Here is a 20,000-nt window from a genome sequence, read left to right as displayed (position 1 = left end):
AGTCTGGGTTTGTTCTTGCTCAAAACCAGTATAAACTATATCCCTAAATGTGAACAAGTACCTTTTCATTCCTTATACCTCCTTACTGTCCCTTCTTCACATACTTCCTTACTTCTAATTCTCTTCCCTGACTTTCTCTCTAAACATATCATAAGCCTGTTTTTCCCCTCAGTTCATACTGTAATTTCTTTTTGTATTACATTAACTTACCTTTAACTGTCTAAAATTTCTCTAAATATTAAACAATTATCAGTGCTTTTAGTGTCCACTTTCTTGCATATATAAACTGAAAAAAATGCACGCACAAAACTTCCTCCAAGGGCAATGACACTAATGTCCAGTGCTGCCTTAAAAAAACACTGTTATCAATGAATACCCTTGTTACAACTGAAAAGGTTTTAAATTATTATGTATACCATATTCAGTGACGTATTTGCCGTACTGAAGACATTAAGAGGTAAGGGAACAAACTCTGAATAAATTATCTCAAGTATAAATGAGCAAAGAAAAAGAAGAAACTTTACTTGCACAGACATAAATGTGCAACCTAGATAATCATCCTTCTGCATTATAGAGAACTGAGAAATGGGTGCGAATTGTAAATCACGCAAGTCATCAAAGCATTTTTAGAGCCTGAAAGATACCTCAGTAATTGATTTAAAATCACGTTGGAAGAAATTAAGATAGCAGATGAAGGGGGCAACCACATTTTTAGCTGTCCAAGAATCCATTGCATTTTCTACTGAATCACACATAGTTTTAGCTGTAATATTTGTTATACAATCATGACAAGCAGCTATATGGCAAAATTATCTCTTCATCTCTAATCATCATGGCACCCCACTTCCCATGACATTCTGTAGTCCATAAATTGTTAGCATTCACCCAACAATCCTTAATCATAAATACAGTCCACAGATTAATATGAAAAGACAGAAAAGAGTGGTGCTTTCAGGTGATTTATATCCAAAGACTGTTATAGGGTTGCTAGAAGAATAGAGAAACCCATATCCTAGATAATAAACTTATCTTTAAAAGAATGTTAAGTAAATACCTAAGCTGCAGAAATTGAAAAAGCCATCATTTTATCAATCCTTAAAGATGGAAATGAAGCACTAAGCACAATTACAGAATCAGTTCATTACTTACTGCAACCGGCACCAGCGGCATACAGAGATAAAGCCCTGAATGCAGCTTATGCAACCCAGGTTCAATACGTGACTTGGGTGATTGACAGTAAAGGCAGGGGGGATTTGTGTGCCCATCCTGTGAGGGTGCGTGGTCACAATGCATTTACAAAATTGTTTTCCTCTGCTAAAGAGCCGGAAAACAATCACATGTGTTGCCTTGGATGGATAGGGCAGTACTGCTGATGGTAGCCCTTGCAAAAGTGAAAGGTGCAGTGGAGCTGATTCCTTTTGCATGTGCTAATCATAAGTTGTTATTGGATGGAGCAGGGACTAGGAATGTAGGAAAAGTGCTCACTGATGCTGTCTCACATGCCTGAATCTGCCCACTGGTCCAGATCATGGGTCAGAGTTAGTCCAGGGGAGGACTAGTCTGATTTGGTGAACTTGCTGGAGAAAGAGAGTCCCTGGGAGTAGCTGATTGTCAACTGTGAGGAGGAGAACATACAAACAAATTCATAGTTAAGTACTACTTTCCTTATTATACAAGGTTTACTTAGAGACGCACACATCATAGCTTTGTTCCAGGACATGGCATGATCTTAACTTTAATAAAACTATTAGATCATAACCTAAAGCATGAATGATAGAGAGAAAAAAGAGCTATATTATTTGGCATTTCTACTGCCTGTAATGCAAACATTAGCAGAGCAAGAACTGTTCAGCTATTTGACTACCTATAAGCATGACAACAAGTCAGACTGATCTTATGGGTCCTCAGACAATGACAGGTCTCAGCTGTAGTTCCACAAGGTCCCTTACTAGATTTTTTAAATATCTAAAGTATATATTGATGCCATGTGAAACAACTCTTGTAAAAAAGTATAATTCAGGCCTGCTTACATTATTCAGCAGTGTAGCAGTGTAGCAGTGATATGAACTACCACGTTGTAAGGAACAACCAGAAACATAGTATTAGCATCCTTATCTCACACTGTGTTCAGTTAAAAAGGGAACAGACACAAACAGAAACCCTGTATTTTAGCATTTCTCCCACCAAAGCTAAAGTTAAATTTAGAATAACTGAAGTAAGGACATTTTGAGTAATTATAGGTAATACCCAGAAATTGTAGAGGAATGTAACATATATTAAGGGATGGTGGAAAGAGAAAAACATTATAGGATCATTCCTTTAGCATGGTGTGGAGCTGCAGTTGCACAGCCAAGTGTTATCTTTAAAGCAGTTGCAAGATGATATTAATCTAATTGTGGATTTCCACATCAGTGAAACATAAGTGGACTACTGAATAATGTCAAGGGAGTTATATGGAATCCCAAAGGAGTTGTATGATTTCTTACTTCTTACCTACCAGTACGTTTGTGTCTACCTGAGGAAAGAAGTCTTGGAGGAGAGTGCCTTCCTAGGAGAGAGAGAGGTTAGGGAAAGGCGTTTATCAGGAGACAAGGTAAAGTTATGTGTAAATTTTAATGGTGTAAAACTTACGTAGTCTGAAAATTCAAACCAGTGTAATTGTTTGAGAGCTATACAATGATGTGCTGAATCTGGCACTTTTCTAGCAAAATTTGCAGTTTTATTGTAGCATTGTTACAGTTTTTGAATTAATGTTGAGCTAATGTTTGTTAGGATGGGGAAGCATGCAGTATGCTTGAAAGGAGATTTGATGAAGCTGTGGTTTTATGAGACTGTGCAATGAGAATGTTAGAGGCTCTATAAAGAAACTCTAATTTTTTATTTATTTTTACCACATTTTGTATATGAATGTCATAAGTTTATAGGTAAATTAAGCTAATGACCACAGCCCCTTTGTAAGCCTAGCCATGCAACTCAACTGTATCAGACAAGTTTTGGGACCCTAAGGTTATTTTAAGGGATATATGTAAGCTAGAGCTTGGGTGGTTAAGCATTTATAAGCTGTCTTTCTCCATTAGAGACATAGATTCCAGAGCAGGGGTGAATTTCTGATTCCCCATCAACTTTCCAAGTTATGATTGAATTTGGTTAGGGAAGATCTCTGCTGTATATGGATGGGAAGCCTGTTCAGAGAAGGGGTAGTCTCTGAAACACATATCTGTTCCTCCTGTTTATGTTGCAGGCCAGGTTTAGGTCTCTAGATTGGGTAATTCTGATGCTTTTTGTCTTCTGGATATGCAGAACATCCATCAGAGTGGGTTCTGAGGATGCCTTGTAGGTCAGACATAGATAAACTCTCAACAGTCTATAGGAGACAGAATACAGAGATAGGACTTTGAAGTGATCCACTTAGGAAAAGGTGTTTTCACCTTCTATTCTTTTTGTGAGGAACCTCTGTGGATGTTCCAGTTGTTGTATGTGCCTGTCACTCAATGATTGGTCTGATGAGGACCGATTACAGCAGAAAAATGACTTCCTTAGATCAAGATGTTAGGCCCTTGCTTATAAGTTGTGTAACAGAGAATTATTTCCTTACTGCTGTAGACACATGAGTTCAAAGGCCAGGTTGCTGTCTACATGCTTCCCTAAATCCCTGTCCACTGGGTCTACTCTTTGGGGTGTGTTTTCAATGTGGCAGCGTCCAGTGGTAGCCAGCTTCCCACAGGATGCTATTATGCATTTTTGGCACTGAATTTAACACCATGGCTCTGGCACCAGTTATTTTTTCTGTGTCAGCCCTTTTGGATTCTGTAACTGCTCTTGGTTTGCAGTCATCTGCAAACTTGGTCAGCCAGAGGCCCCTGACTTTGGCTTCACAGAAACGAATGCCAAAATGGAGTGGACCCAGCACAGGGCCCTTGAGGGACTCCACTAATGACCAGCCTGTTTGTGGAGGCAGACTGCCCTATCCTAACTTCTTGTATCCTGTGATCCATCTGGTTATCCAGCAGGTGACATAGAGGTTTACAGCTAATTTTCTAAGTTTTTCTAATGTGCCTGAGTGGGGTGTTGTGTCATATGTCTTGGCCAAGTCAATGTAGGCAGTATGCGCCATTTTGTTTTTATCCATTGCTTTGGTGACTGTCTTGAAGAAGTCCACCAGGTTAAGTAGGCATGACCTGCCCCTTGACAAAATCAAACTGGAATGGCTCCAGTATCTGAAGGTTTCCCATATAATTTTAATTGTTTCTGTGAGAATTCTTTCCATAGCTTTGCATATGTAAAGCCATGGAAAGAATTATCATGGAAATGCATATGCGACTAGTCAGACTTATAGGTCTGTAGATGGCCTGTCATTGTACAAGGGAATAAAGGTCGCAATTGTCCATTCATGTGTCAGAAAGCCTGCCTGGAAGCTATGCCTAAACAGTGATTCTAGAGGTCCTGCTAGGTCATTTTTCATGTTAGTTAGGGGGTATAATTGGATATTATTCTAGGCCTTAGTGCATTGAGGAACTATTCCCTAGTAATAGTTGGTGGATCTATACTCAATAGTATTTCCTGAGTGGTGCTGGTGGGGAGGGGGCTTAAAATTGGAGGTGAATTTGTTAGCCAGTAGATTTGCTAAATCATCTGGCTTAGTGTGGGTGGCTCCATTAACAATTAGTTATGTACACTGCTGTGAAATGACTTTGAGGTTGCAGGCATAGCTAAAGAAAATCTTGTGATTGTCCTTAGCCTGGGAGGCTGTTTTTTCCTCAAAGCTGGTTTTGATATACTTCATTAGCCCTTCAGTTGCTTGTTTAGATTGATAAGGGAGTTTTTTCTATCTTGCTAGACATTGTACTTCCAAATTTTTGCCATGATTTTCTTCCTTTTATTTTAGAACCTGTTGATGGTGGAAGTCCACCAGGGTGTCTTATTTTTTTAAGTTTGTTCTTTGATTATTCCTGTTAGTACAGTTGTGTGTGTACAGCTATTAACATGATTGTTCAGGGCTTCTGTGAACAATTCCACATAGCAGGATTGTCAGACTTCAGTTGTTCATTGTGGGAATGCATAATAGTTTAGTTTGGGAGACCACTAACAACTGAATATTTTGAGAAGACAAACTGAGATTATTATTAGTGTGAGATTTTGCTATGAAAAGCATTATTTTGGTTTTGCTGGGTTTCGAAGAAAGTGTGAGTTTGCAAACCAAGCCTCAATGAAGGTGAAAGATTCCTGAGTACGGAGTTTGGATAGAGAGGAAGTAAAAGCAGAACAGATCAGAATAGAATCATTGGTATACTGAATGGGAGTTTAAGGGGTTGATGCAGATTTAAGGTTATTGATAAATATATTAAATAATAAAGGACCAAGAATAGATCCTAGTGGGACACCAGTTAGTGGGATATGCAGAATGGGCTTAGTGCCACTTTACTGCTTGGGTACGGTTACTGAGATAGCTATTAAACCAATCATGTGTTGAAGTTGAGAAACCTAATGTGGACAGAGTGCAGAGTAATTTAGAATGTGAGATTGTGTCAAAGACTTTGGAAAGATCTAGGAAGATGGATGAGATGTTTGTTTTCATTTCGTTTTGATAAATTATGTAGTGGAACAATATCAAAGGTTGTACTGTGGTTAGGGTGAAAATCATGTTGCGTAGGTGAAAAACGAGTGTTTATAAGGAAATGAACAGTCTGATTGTAGATGCATCTTTCTGGAATTTTATTAAGAGAGAAAGGATTGCTGTAGCAGAAATGTGACATTTGTGTAGAGCTGCTGCCTTTACTGCAGTGGTAGAACGACATATTTTCTATAAGGTGGAGGCTGTAGATTTAGATATAGAATGATTACTTGGTATCAAGATGGAATAAGGGAAATATTTAGTCACTATTTTCTTTTTTGTCAGGGAGATTATTTACAGCCAAGGTAGAAAGTTTGATTTTACTGAGAAGTTTCAGAATGGATTTAGATGATACTGTTTGCAGAGAAAAGGACAGAAGATTTGGAGAGGATGATGAAGAGGATGGGGCAGTGGTGTTGATTGTTGTTGTTGTGTTAATGTGGCTACTATGTTTATGAAGTGGGAGTTGAACCTGTTAGCTATATCTTGGTGCGACATATTGGGGATGGGGTGTGGTTGAGAAGATTTTTGTGGATTAAAGAGGTTGTTGACAGAGAACTAGAAGGACTTAGGGATGGAGCTGTTTGAGTCTTGGGCAGAGCTTTACTAGTTCCTTTTGTTAGCTAGGATTATTTTTGATAAGATTGTGGAGCTGTTTATGGGATTGAAGTGTGGGTTAATTTCTACTGGTCTGCCATAATTTCTATGCTTTGTACCTTTGATACATTGGTAGTTTATTTTCAGGTTTTCATAGGTTCATAGGTTGGTACTAGGCTATCAGCCCTAGGGCCTATACAAGCCTAGCCATAACAATTCCCTGGCTTTTTCTTCCCACACTATTTACTTCTCTGGACCCCTGTCTAGCAGGACGACTGACGTGATCCCCGGGGTGAATTTCCTTTCTCCCATCCAATTGTCAAGGTTCCTTGTGAAGAGGGCCAAAGAGGCACTCTGCTTGACATGTATGGGCAATCTATTCCAGAGTCTGGGGAGTCTCTGGGTCAGGAACCTATCCCTCCATGTTTTGTTTATTGTGATGACAAGGTTTAGATCCCTGGAGCGCGTGGCTCTGAGGGATTGGGATTTCTTTAAGTGTAGCATGTCCAACAGCTCTGGGTTTGACATGGCCTTGTATGTTAAGCAGAGATCGCCTCTGAGTAGACGATATGCAACAGAGTATAGCTGGAGTTTTTTAAGGCGGACAGCGTAGGGCATCTGCTTTAGGCCTGTGATTCTTTTAGTGAGGTATTTCTGTGGCCTTTCCAGTTGTTGCAGATGTCTTGAGAGGTACATACCAAACAGGGCGTTGTATTCTATAATGGGTGTAATGAGAGATGAGTACAGTTGGACAATGACTTTCTTTTTTCTGGATGAAAAGCCCTTAGTGATGAGGTGTGCCACATAGAAGGATTTCCTGACTGTTGTGGCGATGTGGTTATCGAAGGTGAGACCACTGTCCACCTGTGTCCCTAAGTCTCTTATCACACTTTCAGTGTTTAGTGTACTGTCACCTATATGGTAATTCACGGATACATGTTTTTTCCCAAAGGGGATAACTATACATTTCTTGGCATTGAGCTTGAGCCCATGGCTCTGGCACCAAGCATCTGTTTCTGTAAGGCCCTTTTGTAGAGTATCCACATCATTTGGGGATTCAATAATGGCTCCCAGTTTGCAGTCATTTGCGAACTTTGTTATCCAGAGTCCATTAGTGTTGGCCTGTACTTCAGAGAAGTAGATGCCAAACAAGAGCGGTCCCAGGACTGAACCCTGAGGTACTCCACTTGTCACTTGTCTGGAGCTGGATTTGGAGTCGGCTACTTTTACAGTGTGGGTTCTATCAGTAAGCCAGTTAGCAACCCATTGGGTGACGTAGGGATTAATGCCCAGCTTAGAAAGTTTATCCATGATTCCAGAGTGGGGGATGGTGTCAAAGGCCTTGGCAAGGTCTAGATAGGCTGTGTGGACCACCTTACCCTTGTCCATGGCTCTGGAGACTGATTCGAAGAAGTCAGTCAGGTTCAGGAGACAAGATTGGCCCTTCATAAACCCAAACTGGGTGGGGTCCAGTGTTTGAAGGTTGCCAATGTCTTTGTTTATAAGTTCCATGATAATACACTCCATGGCCTTGCAGATAAGGCTTGTCAGACTGATGGGACAGTAGTTTCTGAGATCCAAGGTGGATCCCCCCTTGTGGAGTGGGATAACTGTAGCTCTGCGCCACTCAGTGGGCACGAAACCTGAGGTGAGGCTATGATTAAACATGACACATAGGTGAGGTGCCAGTTCATATTGTAGTTCATGTAGTACACATTCCGAGATGTCATCTGGTCCCATGGATGCTGTATTCTTAGCTTTGGAGAGTGCGTTTTTTACCTCTGTGGCCGTTATTACTGGAATTTGGCAATCTTCCAGTATTGAGATGGGCCATTTAGGGGGTGAGAGGGGGGTGAAGTTGGCACTGAATCGATCTGCCAGGATATTGGCAATATCCTTGGGATCAGTATATTTAATGCCATTCTGTTTTAGCTAAGAGCAGATCTGAGCATTGCCATTTAGATTCTTGACATAGTTATAAAATGCCTTGTGGTTGTCTTTGGAATCTTTGGCAATTTTATTTTCGTAACTAGCTTTGAAGGATTTTATGAGGGATCTCATTTTCTTACTGAGGCTGGTAAGGAAGTTTTTTGCATCCTGGGATTTTCCTCTTTCTGCAACAGTTTCTTCCTTTTGTTGTAAAGTTTGTTTATGGCAGGGGACCACCTGATTGGCTTCCTTTTTTTGGATGAGAACATCTTGGTTCTATTTGGGATGGCACGATTCATGCATGAGTGGATGTGCTCGTACAGTGCCTTAGTGTAGGATTCAGCAGTTGAACTTTCAGTTCCCGTCTGCATGGGTGTCATGAAGTTTTTCACTTCTGAATTGAGTAGCATGAAGTTGGCTTTGGAGAAGTTTTTTATGGAGGTTTCCTTACTGGGGGGGGGGGGGGTGGGATGTGGATGTTAAGGGTGATTAGCTTATGGTCAGACCTGACTAACGAGGGGGTGACCATAGGTGTGGAGCATCGATTTCCCATGTTGGTAATGACCAGGTCTAGGATATTGGAGCCCCTGGTGGGACTACGAATTAGTTGATCCAGGGCGTTGGAATTTATGAATTCCAAGAACCGTTGGGCAAAGGTGTTCATGAGTAGTTTCCCAGTTAATGGTAGGGTAGTTAAAATCACCCAGTATTAGGGTGTTTTGTTCTATCTTAATATTTTCCAGTATGTTTAGAAAGGTGTAGTGAGAATCTTGGGGCATGGTGGGGGATCTGTAGCAAGCTACAATTTGGATTGCAGTTTTACCTAGTGTTAGTTGCACCTGGAGAATTTCAGACGCATTGTGTTGGGCAACTAGCCTGGTGGTGTGAATATCCTTGGTGAATACTGACACTCCTCCACCTTTTAACTAAGGTGCAGGATTAGATATGCTCTTTTTTCTTCTAATTAGAGCAAGACTATTGAGAATATTGAGGAAAGTGGAGTTAAAGGTTTTGACTGCTTCAACAAGTGGAAGCTGTTTGAGAGATGTCCAGTCACATTGTGATAATATGTTGTCCCCTAATATGATGGTTTGTTGAGTGATAAAAGGGTGTCATCAGTGATAGTTTGGCCATAGTTTTGCAGAAATATAAAGGGAAATAAGGCATATACATTTTTGATTAAGTTTCACGTGTGACTGATTAGGATTTCTGCATTTGAGAAATTAGGTAATTTGTGTGGATAGGATGTGATGGATGAGTAGGGTAAACTATAGCTACTCCACAACCTCTTTTGTTTGTGTGAGCAACTCAAATGATGTCATAACCAGGATAAAGTAAAGTAGTTTGTGTGCGTGTGTGTGTGTGTGTGTGTGTGTGTGTGTGTGTGTGTGTGTGTGTGTGTGTGTGTGTGTGTATGTATGCAAGTGTGTGTCTGTATGTGTGTGTGTGTGTGTGTGTGTGTTTGTGTTTGTGTGTGTGCATGTATGTGTGTGTGTGTGTGTGTGTGTTTGTGTTTGTGTGTGTGCATGTATGTGTATGTGTGTGTGTGTGTGTGTGTGTGTGTGTGTATGTGTTTTGTGTGTATGTATGTAAGTGTGTGTCTGTATGTGTGTGTGTGTGTGTGTGTGTGTGTGTGTGTGTGTGTGTGTGTGTGTGTGTGTGTGTGTGTGTGTGTGTGTGTGTGTGTGTGTGTGTGTGTGTGTGTGTGTGCGCGCGTGTGTGGTTTAAGCCAGGTTTCAGTGATGGGTTTTATGTCTGGAGTATAAGCAGCTACTCAGATATGAAATTCCAAGATCCTGTTGGAGATGCTGTAGGAATTAATGTTAAAGAAATAGAGTTGATCTGGAAGAGTGGGATGCAGTGGATTAGGTGTTAGATTATTACTTATGCCTTTTATTCTTTATTCTAGAGAAGAGGCATTTTGTGTGTGTGTGTTGACATGAACTGTCTTTGACAAAACTAAATTGGACTGGGTCCAGTATCTGGAGGTTTTCTATGTCTTTATTGATCATTTCCGGGATAATTCTTTCCATGGCTTTGCATATGAGACTAGTGAATGAATGCCTAACAACTATACATCATATCATCATATCCCATGAATTACCACATCAATGGGAGCCCACTGAACACAGAAGGTGTTATAAGAGATCTGGGAACACAGGTTGACAGCAACCTGTTTTTTGACCACCACATTGCCACTGTGGTCAGAAAGTCCTTCTATGTGACACATCTCATTACTAAGGGTTTTGCATCCAGGAAGAAAGAGGTCATTGTCTCCCTCTACTCTTCCCTCATTAGGCCAGTCATCGAGTACAATGCCCCATTTGGCATGTACCTCAGTAGACACATGCAACAACTGGAGAGGCTGCAAAAGTACCTCACAAAGAGGCTACTAGGCCTTAAACACTTGTCCTATATGGACAGACCCAAAAAACTCCAGCTATTCTCTGCCTCATATCACCTACTTAGAGGCGATCTTTGCTTGACTTACAAAGCCATGTCTCACCCAGCTCTGGTAGAAATGATACATCTAAAGAAATCCCAATTCCTCCGCACCACACTCTCCAGAGACCACAACCTCATTACCACAATCAACAGAATGTGCTGGAGGGACAGGTTCATAATCCAGAGACTGCCCATGCTATGGAATAGACTTCCCATACATGTCAAACAGAGCACCTCACTGGCCATCTTCAAGAGAAATCTTGATGAGTGGATGGGAAATAGAAAATTCACTCCGGGGATCACTCCAGTAGCTCTACTCGACAGAGGCACTGGGAGCTAAGGTGGGTGGCATGATGCCAGGGTAATCCTATGGGCTAGACTTGTAAAGGCTCCAGGGCCATTAGCCAAGTACACACCTATGAACCTATGTAGTATGTCGGTTGGAGAACCTCTATGTTGCCTTTTTTTTATAATTGACAAATGTAAAGATAAAAATGAAACTCAGTTTTCAATCAGATTATACACCTATAGTAGACATGTAGCAGAGATATTTTATATGAATCCACAAAGCAAATACAATGAAAACAAACTCATGCCAAGTATCTTGCTGCAAGTCCATTGCATGAATGCTACAGAGTCATACTGGATATAACGATCTATGCCACATAGAGCCAAATCAGTTACAGTCTTCTGGTCCCCTTAAGAAAATCAGTATGCTTCATTAGCAAAAATGCAAAAGATAACACTTTCCTGATGGCATTGCTTCACTGGTACAAAATGAAAACATATGTAAACATTTTATATGTTAATATTTTAGTCATGTCTTTTTTAAGCTGCATCATTTACCATATTACAAGAACAAATTTCCAAATGTATCTTCCCGTGTAAGCATTCAACATTAATGCACGCCTATTCTTTTATTCTTTTCTCCCCATTCTTTTATCACAGGCAGCAGACCTCAGCCATGACATGATTGTAGAAATTACTGCCCTGAGAGCAAGGCTTTCAGATTTAGAGGAAGAAAAACAGAACCTGAAACAGACACTAAGAAAAGAAGTCCAAAATGAATATGAAATGCTAGTTAGAAACCTGTTTCTAGCTTGCTTTACCTTAAAGGTATGGATTCAAGATGTTGACACCCATACATTTATTTAAATTATAATACTAACGAACAATACTAATCAGTATATATTTTATTTCTAGGCAAAATTAGATGAATATCATATCACTGTCAATAAACACATGTATGAAATGATTGGAGAAGTCCGTCAAGAAGCTGTGGAAAGCATAATCAGTTTGAAAAAAAGGATCGGCTCTACAAAAGATGATGAAGCTTTGAAAGGAAATTTAGTAAAGGTAAAACAGTTCTACATTGTATTACATTTTTTCATAGTCCTTTTTCTTCATGTATTGCTGACATTTAATGTTACTTGTAAAAGGCTGGAAGTTTTACTTCCACAAAGTCATTCAAGCAAGTTTATTAATGTATTATTACATCATAAAGGGTGCATGTTCGAAGTATAATGCATCTTATAGCAGAGGTACAAAAAGAATGGTGATGTTTATAAGCAAAAAAAAAATCAGATCAGACAAAATTAAATACTTTTCCAAGATCTAAGTTAACCACCAACAGAACCCTAAGCTTTTCTGGAATGCACTCAAGAGACTATTACACCCAGGCCAAACTATGACTCCTTGTTATAGTTATCAAAGTCAGTACACGTTTGAAACACTCTGCCCTCTCTGTCTACTTAACAGAATTACCACGTACTGACCTCACTATCCCAAACAGTACTAATCACCATCAAAATCCTGTCTCCCTTCAACCATTACAAAAAAACACATCATAAAACTAAACAAAATTCCACACCAGTTGCTGATAGCCTGCCACCAGAATATCTCAGAATTGCTGCAGATGGTATAGCGTACCCTGTATCTATACTCAGTTGTGGAAAGATACATTGCTGCCATCTGGGAAAAAGAATTCCACATCATTCTACTGCATAAAGGAGGAATATGCATCAAGCTCTCTAATTACTGACCTGTAGCCATTCTACCTCCACTATCCAAAATACTAGAAAATGCATTCATTCTCAACTCCTTTCCCATCTTCACAGTAACAATCTCCTCTGTAGCATTCAATTTGATTCCCAACCTCACCACAGCACCACTACTGCTCTGCTCAGTTTTAGTGAAATTATAAATTCTAATAAAACACTGGCAACATACTATCCTCCCTATTAGTAGAGATATCAAAAGCATTTGACACAGTTTCACACCAATGCCTGCTCTGTGAACTATTCTCCCAAAGACTCTTCCATTCATCCATTACCTGGAGCAGACTCCAAGTTGTAAAATGAGATCTCTCCCTCTTTCTGTCTGTCTCTGCTGGCATATCTCAGTAATCTATTCCAGACCCTTTACTATTCAACATATTCAATAATAATCTTCACAAAGCTACACAAAGAAGCCTTCATAGTATAATATAAGATGATGCTATACTCATATGCTTTGCAGCAACTCCACAAGATGACCCAGGACAGGATTATTTTTCTTCAGTTAAGGCCTGGCTAGATGATTACCAACTACTTTTAGATGCTATGAAAAAAAAAAAAAAACAGATTAATGCTGTTTTTACCCCAATCTCTGTCAGCACAGAAACAATCCTTCAACATCCTCTCATCCTGACTAAACTCACCTGTCTTTCTGTTTCTCTTCCATTGCCAGTCTCTCTACCAATCCCCTAACTTTTTCTCTTTCATCTCCACTGCTGCTGCTCCAACCAACCTATAACCTTAATGCTCTCCTACTAATACCCCCTCCTTACCCATCTCATCATCTTACCTATCTACCTGCCATACCTTTCTACTGTTATCTCAACCTCCCTACTGTCAGAACTTTTTCTACTTATGTTTTTCTTGATTATTTCGGCTTATACTGTTCCTCCTCTTCTATTTTTTCTTTCTATAGTGACATCCTATCTCATTAGCATCAACATACATATATACTGAACTATATGCATTATCATTGCTATTGTACCTCCAGCTATTGCACATTAACATGTCTTTGACTTATCTAAAATAATATAACTTCTCAAGTATATGATAAATGTCTTCACTGTTTGTCGCAGTACTACCTGCAAAGTAATGCTTACAATGTTTAATTTTTATTGTTGTTCATTCTAAATATATTTTATGTGGAGCTCTTCTCCCCGTGTGCCCACTGAAAATGGGACTTATGCCCAGTCAGACATTCCCAGTAAACAAAAGACAATAAATAAATAAACTAGACAGCAGCTAATAAACTACATGACTTTCGCGCACAGCACTAAAATGGAGGCTGCACCTTAAAAATCAAGAGAAGCCTGAAACGCTACAATATTGAACATTTGTTTTAGCCTGATCACCCATTTACACATTGCTTCAAATGTTTATCTGGTTCCAGATACAATGGTTTGGTAGGTATTAAAATTGTTATTTCAGATTAGGAAGAGTAACTACAAACAATCAAAACTTGGAAAACTTGACAAGATAGACTAAGAAAACAGGTTATTCATTTCAGTAATATTAACAATGACTGGGCCTGTGTTATTTAGTGTTAATCTAAAGCTAAATACAAAAGATGTGTGTTAGCATATTTTTTTCTCATACCATAAAGCCACTGGATCAGAAGGTAACATGAGGGGAAAAAAACTATATCTATAAGGAAAGGTATGTCATGGTGGAATGAGCATTTGTGATGCAAGAAGAAGTTAGATGAACCTTTCAGTTAGTATGATACAATCATACACACAGGAAAATCTGTTAAAACATGTGAGGTAGTTGGTGGGAAAGTTGTAGGGAAGCTAAGAGGGGGGAGTATTTGTATCAACAAAAAGACTTAAATTGCAGGTAAGAAGTATATTACATTGATTTTTGAAATAAATAATACAATATAGAATAGAATGAGAGATATGTGTAATAAATTTTGAGGAAAAAATATACTTCGGAAGATATTAAAAATGGATAAATACATGAGATAAAAATCATAATATGTGTAGAAAAGTATTTGAAGTGATTATAATGAGGATAGAATGTAGCATCATTACAATGAATGTCCAATTAAAACGCTTTCAGAAATAGCATAATGGAGATAGAAGATATATTTCTAGGGGATGTTAAGGAAGCTTTAGAAAAAGTAGATGGTAAATCTACACCCAGGATAGAGAGATTAAGATGCAGGTTTTTCAAATAAGTCTGACACTGTTGTTTCGAGAAGCTTTTCAAGTGGTGTAATACAAAAATACATGAGTGTAGTTAAATTTGTGCTGAAAAAAGACAAAGAAAGTTAACTAAAAGAACTGAGAGGCCTACTGTCATTTGATGCAGATTATAAGGGTTTAATAAAGATGATTCAAATTACAGAGGCAAATGTTCTGAAAGAGCTATTAGAAGAAGTAATGTATTGCATTCAGAAGAACAGAATTTTGCCTTTTTATCAGAAGAATTGCATAAATCCACAGTGGTGCAGTGGTAGCATTGTTGCCTCACAGCAAGAGGTTCTCCCATTCGATTCTCAGCTGGAACGCCTTCTGTGTGGAGTCTGCATGTCCTCCCCGCGGTTGAGTGGCGTTCAAAAGATATGCGTAGAATGGGCATGCCTTCATTGAAGGTTGGGCATCGAGCTGGCACCTCGGCACCCATAAAAAATCTACTGCCAATCATCAGCGGACCGGAGTTCCACTGTGGCGACCACTAACCAGGAAAAGCTGAAAAAAGAATATCAGAAGAATTGAATGAGACTGTTGTTATACAAACAGAAAAATTTGGGAGAGATATAACTATGGCGACCTCTAACCAGGAAAAGACGAAAGAAGAATATGAGAAGAATTGAATGAGACTGTTGTTATACAAACAGAAAAATTTGGGAGAGATATAATGAAAACTTTTGACAATATGAGATGTGAACCAGTTTTAAAGTTATCGACTATTTTTGGTTTTGGCACAATTTTAAGAAATTTACAGAGACAGTTTATGGGCATGCCAAGTTACATTCAGAAGTGAATGGGTGAATGGGAAGTAAAAATTGCAATAAAGAATGAAGTTAGACACAGATGGGTTTCAAGTCCTATCTTACAAAGTTCAACATTGAATACAGCAGTTGCAAAGACAATGCTGACTAATGGATAAGAGTGGGCTATAGAGGACAGGTATAAACTATGTATAATGTAATCATATGCAGATGATGTCATATTCATTTTGGATTGGGAAAAGTTTATTCAAAACATTTTGAAATGCATTTTGTTTTCAGTGGTATTGGAGAAACAAGGAAATAGTATCCTTAATTTGGAAAAAAGATAAACTACTGAAGAGGTGAAAATGGATTGGAGATGAGAAAGGAGTATTCAAGGTTAAACAAGAATAGATAATACAGACTGTAAATAATTATGTAACTGAAATGTATTTAAATAAGATAATTAGAACAGAATATGAGTTGAAAGTGAGAAAGATACAGAAAAAAAGAACTGCAGAAAGAAATATCAATGGCTGAATTAAATGACAGTTTAAACTGTTAATAAATGTCATTCACCAAGGCTAGTTGGTATTGGTTATCAATATTAGAAAAATATGCAGACACTGAAGAATACATACTTCTCATTGGGTTTTGAAGTTTATTTGGAAAGTGATGGGAAAGAACATTTTTAAAGATGGAGGTCAGTTGTGCTTTGCAATGTTAATTATAAAATTGTAATGAACATTACTCAAATCAGGAGGGACACAATTTTAGCAGACATTTGATATTTATGTATGGTACAAATGAGATAAGAGTTAAAAGAGATGTTAATATTAATAAAAAGAAGTAGTGCATAGTATAAGTAAGGAAAAGAAAAGAGGTAAGAGTGATTTCTGATGCAGCAAAAGTAGATGATAATGTGTATCACAGTCGGGCATGGAGAATTTTAGAGCGCTATGAGATAGGATAGAAGATTATATGGTTGATTGAAAATGTATATAAGAATTATTGGTTATTTGTTTTAACTGACTTTTGATTTGATGAAAAGATAAAATGGAATAGGGTATATATTGATGCTGACTTATGAGCAAGGTATGTTTCAGCAACAAAGAGGAATAGAAGAATGAGGAAAAAGAGATATTAGATGGAAATTGCTGAAGTGTTATTGTTGTGTCTATGTACTAATAATTTCATATGCAGATGATATAGTTAGCGTCAAGAAATAAGATGTGAATAAATGAATTATGTTTTGAAGGTGTTCAAGGCTTATCTGTATTACAAAGTAGTATGATGTAGTAGTAGATCTAAGATGGATTAGGATTAATCAGTCTAACTTTTCATTCTTCTTTAAACTTGTTTTTCATATTATAAAAAGTGTATATAAAATGTATAGTGAGTCAAATAATATACAAGAAAGCTTGAAAAATTTTGTGAAAGTTTTGGGGTGAGCAAAACAAAAAAAGACTGAAAAACATTTAGAGATATTTCAGAAAAATATGATCTTGTGGAATGTAAAAGTAGAAATTACACTTGATAATATAAAAATTGGCTGGTAAGTGTTGGAAGTGCAAAAGCTTAACTGTATTCCGAGAAAAGTTATGTAAACTTATAGAATGAGGTGAGATTTTGTGAAGGATGTCATTGAACAGGCTACTTGTGAAGGGAGAAATTAAGTATAAAATATATGATGAAAAGCTGTGTATTTTAGGCAGTTGTGATGCTGAAGAAACATTACAGACATAAAAACATTGACATTTCCAGACAGGAAATAAGCGATTCTATACTTCATATGTCTGATACAAATTAAACTTTTACTACAAGGTCTCAGCTTTTCTGCTCCCCACCACTCCCATTTAAAGGATTATACTAAATGAATGCATGTTAGATAAACTGAAAAAATAAAATTACAGAGAGAGGAGCTACCTTTCTCTAAATCAGTTCAGTGCCCTATTTGACAGAGAAGGACCCCTAACCAAATTCTATCCTGAACCATAAATATTAAGTGCAGTGATATTTTTATTATGATCTAAACTATCAAAGGGCATCATGCCATGATACAATATATCCATTGTATTGATTGTATTGATTGAATGATAGAGTGATACAATGAGTAACAATGCTGCTTCACAGCAAAAGATTTTCTGGTTTGGTCTTCTGCTGGACTAACTTCTGTGTGGATTGTTCGTGTGTTTTTTTTTTCTCCATATACTTCTGTTTGCTCCTACATCCCAAAGACATTCGGTAGATGGAATGTGCGATTTAAATTTGCCCTGTGTGTGTTTGCAGAGTTTGTGATATGGAAGAAACACCTGACAATCTGTGTATGTTCCCTGTTTGCCTAGTAAACTCCATGGATGGAGGCAGTTATTCAGAGTAGGAGCCTGAATGGAAACTATCAAAAAGAAAATTATTTCTATAAATTTTAAACATCAGAATTAGGTCTCTTCCTTTCCTTGGTTATGACCCTGAGTTTTACTTCAAACTTTTTAACCAAGATTCAGAGTCAAAGTGGGCCAGCCCTAATATTCTTTTAGGTTCATAGGTTTATAGGTGTGTACTAGGCTAATGGCCCTGGAGCCTTTACAAGCCTAGCACATAGGATTACCCATGGCATCGTGCCACCCGACTTTAGTTCCCAGTGCCTCTGTCGAGTAAAGCCACTAGAGTGATCCCTGGGGTGAATTTTCTATTTCCCATCCACTCATCAAGATTTCTCTTGAAGAAGGCCAGTGAGGTGGTCTGCTTGGCATGTATGGAAAGTCTATTCCATAGCGTAGGCAGTCTCTGAGTTATGAACCTGTCCCTCCAGCATGTTCTGTTGATTGTAATGAGGTTGAGGTCTCTAGAGCATGTGGTGCAGAGGGATTGACTTTAGATGTAGCATATCTAACAGAGCTGGGTCAGACATGGCTTTGTAAGTCAAGCAGAGATTGCCTCAAAGTAGGCAATATGAGACAGAGAATAGTTGGAGTTTTTTTAGTATGTCCATATAGGACAAATGTTTAAGGCCTAGGATCCTCTTCATGAGGTACATTTGCGGCCTCTCCAGTTGTTGCAGGTGTTTAGTGAGATACATGCAAAATGGGGCATTGCACTCAATGATTGGCCTAATGAGGGAAGAGTAGAGGGAGACAATGACCTTTTTCATCCTGGATGCAAAACGCTTAGTAATGAGATGTGCCACATAGAAGGACTTTCTGACCATAGTGGCAATGTGGTGGTCAAAAGAGAGGTTGCTGTCAACCTGTGTTCCCAGATCTCTTATAATGCCTTCTGTGTTCAGTGGACTACCATTGATGTGGTAATTCAAGGGAACTAGGTTCTTCCCAAAGGGGATTACTACACATTCTTTGGCATTCAGCTTAAAGCCATGGTTCTGACACCAGTCGTTGGTCACAGTGAGGCCTTTCTGTAGGATGTCAGCATCACTTGTGGAGTTAATACTAGCTTCCAACTTGCAATTGTCTGTGAACTTTGTCAGCCAGAGTTCCTTTGTGTTGGCCTGAACTTAAGAGAAATAGATAGCAAACAGGAGAGAGCCCAGGACCAAACCCTGTAGGACTCCACTCGCAACTGGTCGGCAGTCTGACTTGGAGTCAGCTATTTTCACACTGTGGGTTCTACCTGTGAGCCAGTTTGCAACCCACCTAGTGATATAGGGGTTGATGCCTAGCTTAGTGAGTTTTTCTATGATTCCTGAGTGGGGAATGGTATCAAAGGCCTTGGCAAGATCAAGGTAGGCCGTATGAACCACCTTGCCTTCATCCACAGCTCTGGTGACTGACTCAAAGAAATTGACCAAGTTGACCAGCCATGATTTACCACAAAACCAAACTGTGTGGGATCCAGAATTTGGAGATTCTCTATATCCTTACTTATTAGGTCCATGATGATAGGTTCCATTGCTTTGCATATCAGACTCACCAGGCTAATGGGGTGATAGTTCCCAGGGTATGTAGTTGCTCCTCCTTTGTGGAGAGGGATGATTGTAGCAGTGCGCCATTCAGTAGGGACAAAGCCTGAGGTGAGGCTGTGGTGAGGTGCCAGTTCACTCTGTAGTTCATGTAGAACACAGCCATGGATAATGTCAGGTCCCATAGAAGCTATATTCTTAGCAGTCTTATCTACAATCTTTCAGTCTAATCTTTTATGATGAACCAAAAAGTTTTGTAATAGAACTCAGGGCTTTTGGGAAAAGATTGCTAAAATATTTACGATAGGTGCCTTTAAAGAACTTAGGATAGCTATATCATTGTATGAATTATATGATAAAAGATACAAGAAAGCTTATATTAAAGGTGATAGAATGTTCTTTTAGTACTTATGATTTCTTTGGTAACAGAGTTATATTAAAGCATTATGCAACAAACAATGGGTCATGAATGATGCTAAAAAAAGATGACATTTTGCTTATGACAAAAAAGTA

The 20,000-nt window shown here is 38.6% G+C and overlaps 1 protein-coding gene across 1 annotated transcript in view; it reads left to right on the top strand.

The window, feature by feature from the left end:
* LOC122799665 overlaps positions 1 to 20,000 on the top strand; it is a 1,990,791-nt gene that overhangs the window by 1,657,294 nt on the left and 313,497 nt on the right. Inside the window, exons 45-46 of the mRNA XM_044068913.1 lie at positions 11,531 to 11,698; positions 11,786 to 11,938. Of these exons, the coding sequence (XP_043924848.1) occupies positions 11,531 to 11,698; positions 11,786 to 11,938 (321 nt within the window). The remainder of the gene's footprint in view (positions 1 to 11,530; positions 11,699 to 11,785; positions 11,939 to 20,000) is intronic.

This window comes from Protopterus annectens, chromosome 1.part0, assembly GCF_019279795.1.
Source record: "Protopterus annectens isolate FY-2018-M chromosome 1.part0, PAN1.0, whole genome shotgun sequence".
Lineage (NCBI taxonomy): Eukaryota > Metazoa > Chordata > Ceratodontiformes > Protopteridae > Protopterus > Protopterus annectens.
This window is presented reverse-complemented; position numbering and strand designations above follow the sequence as displayed.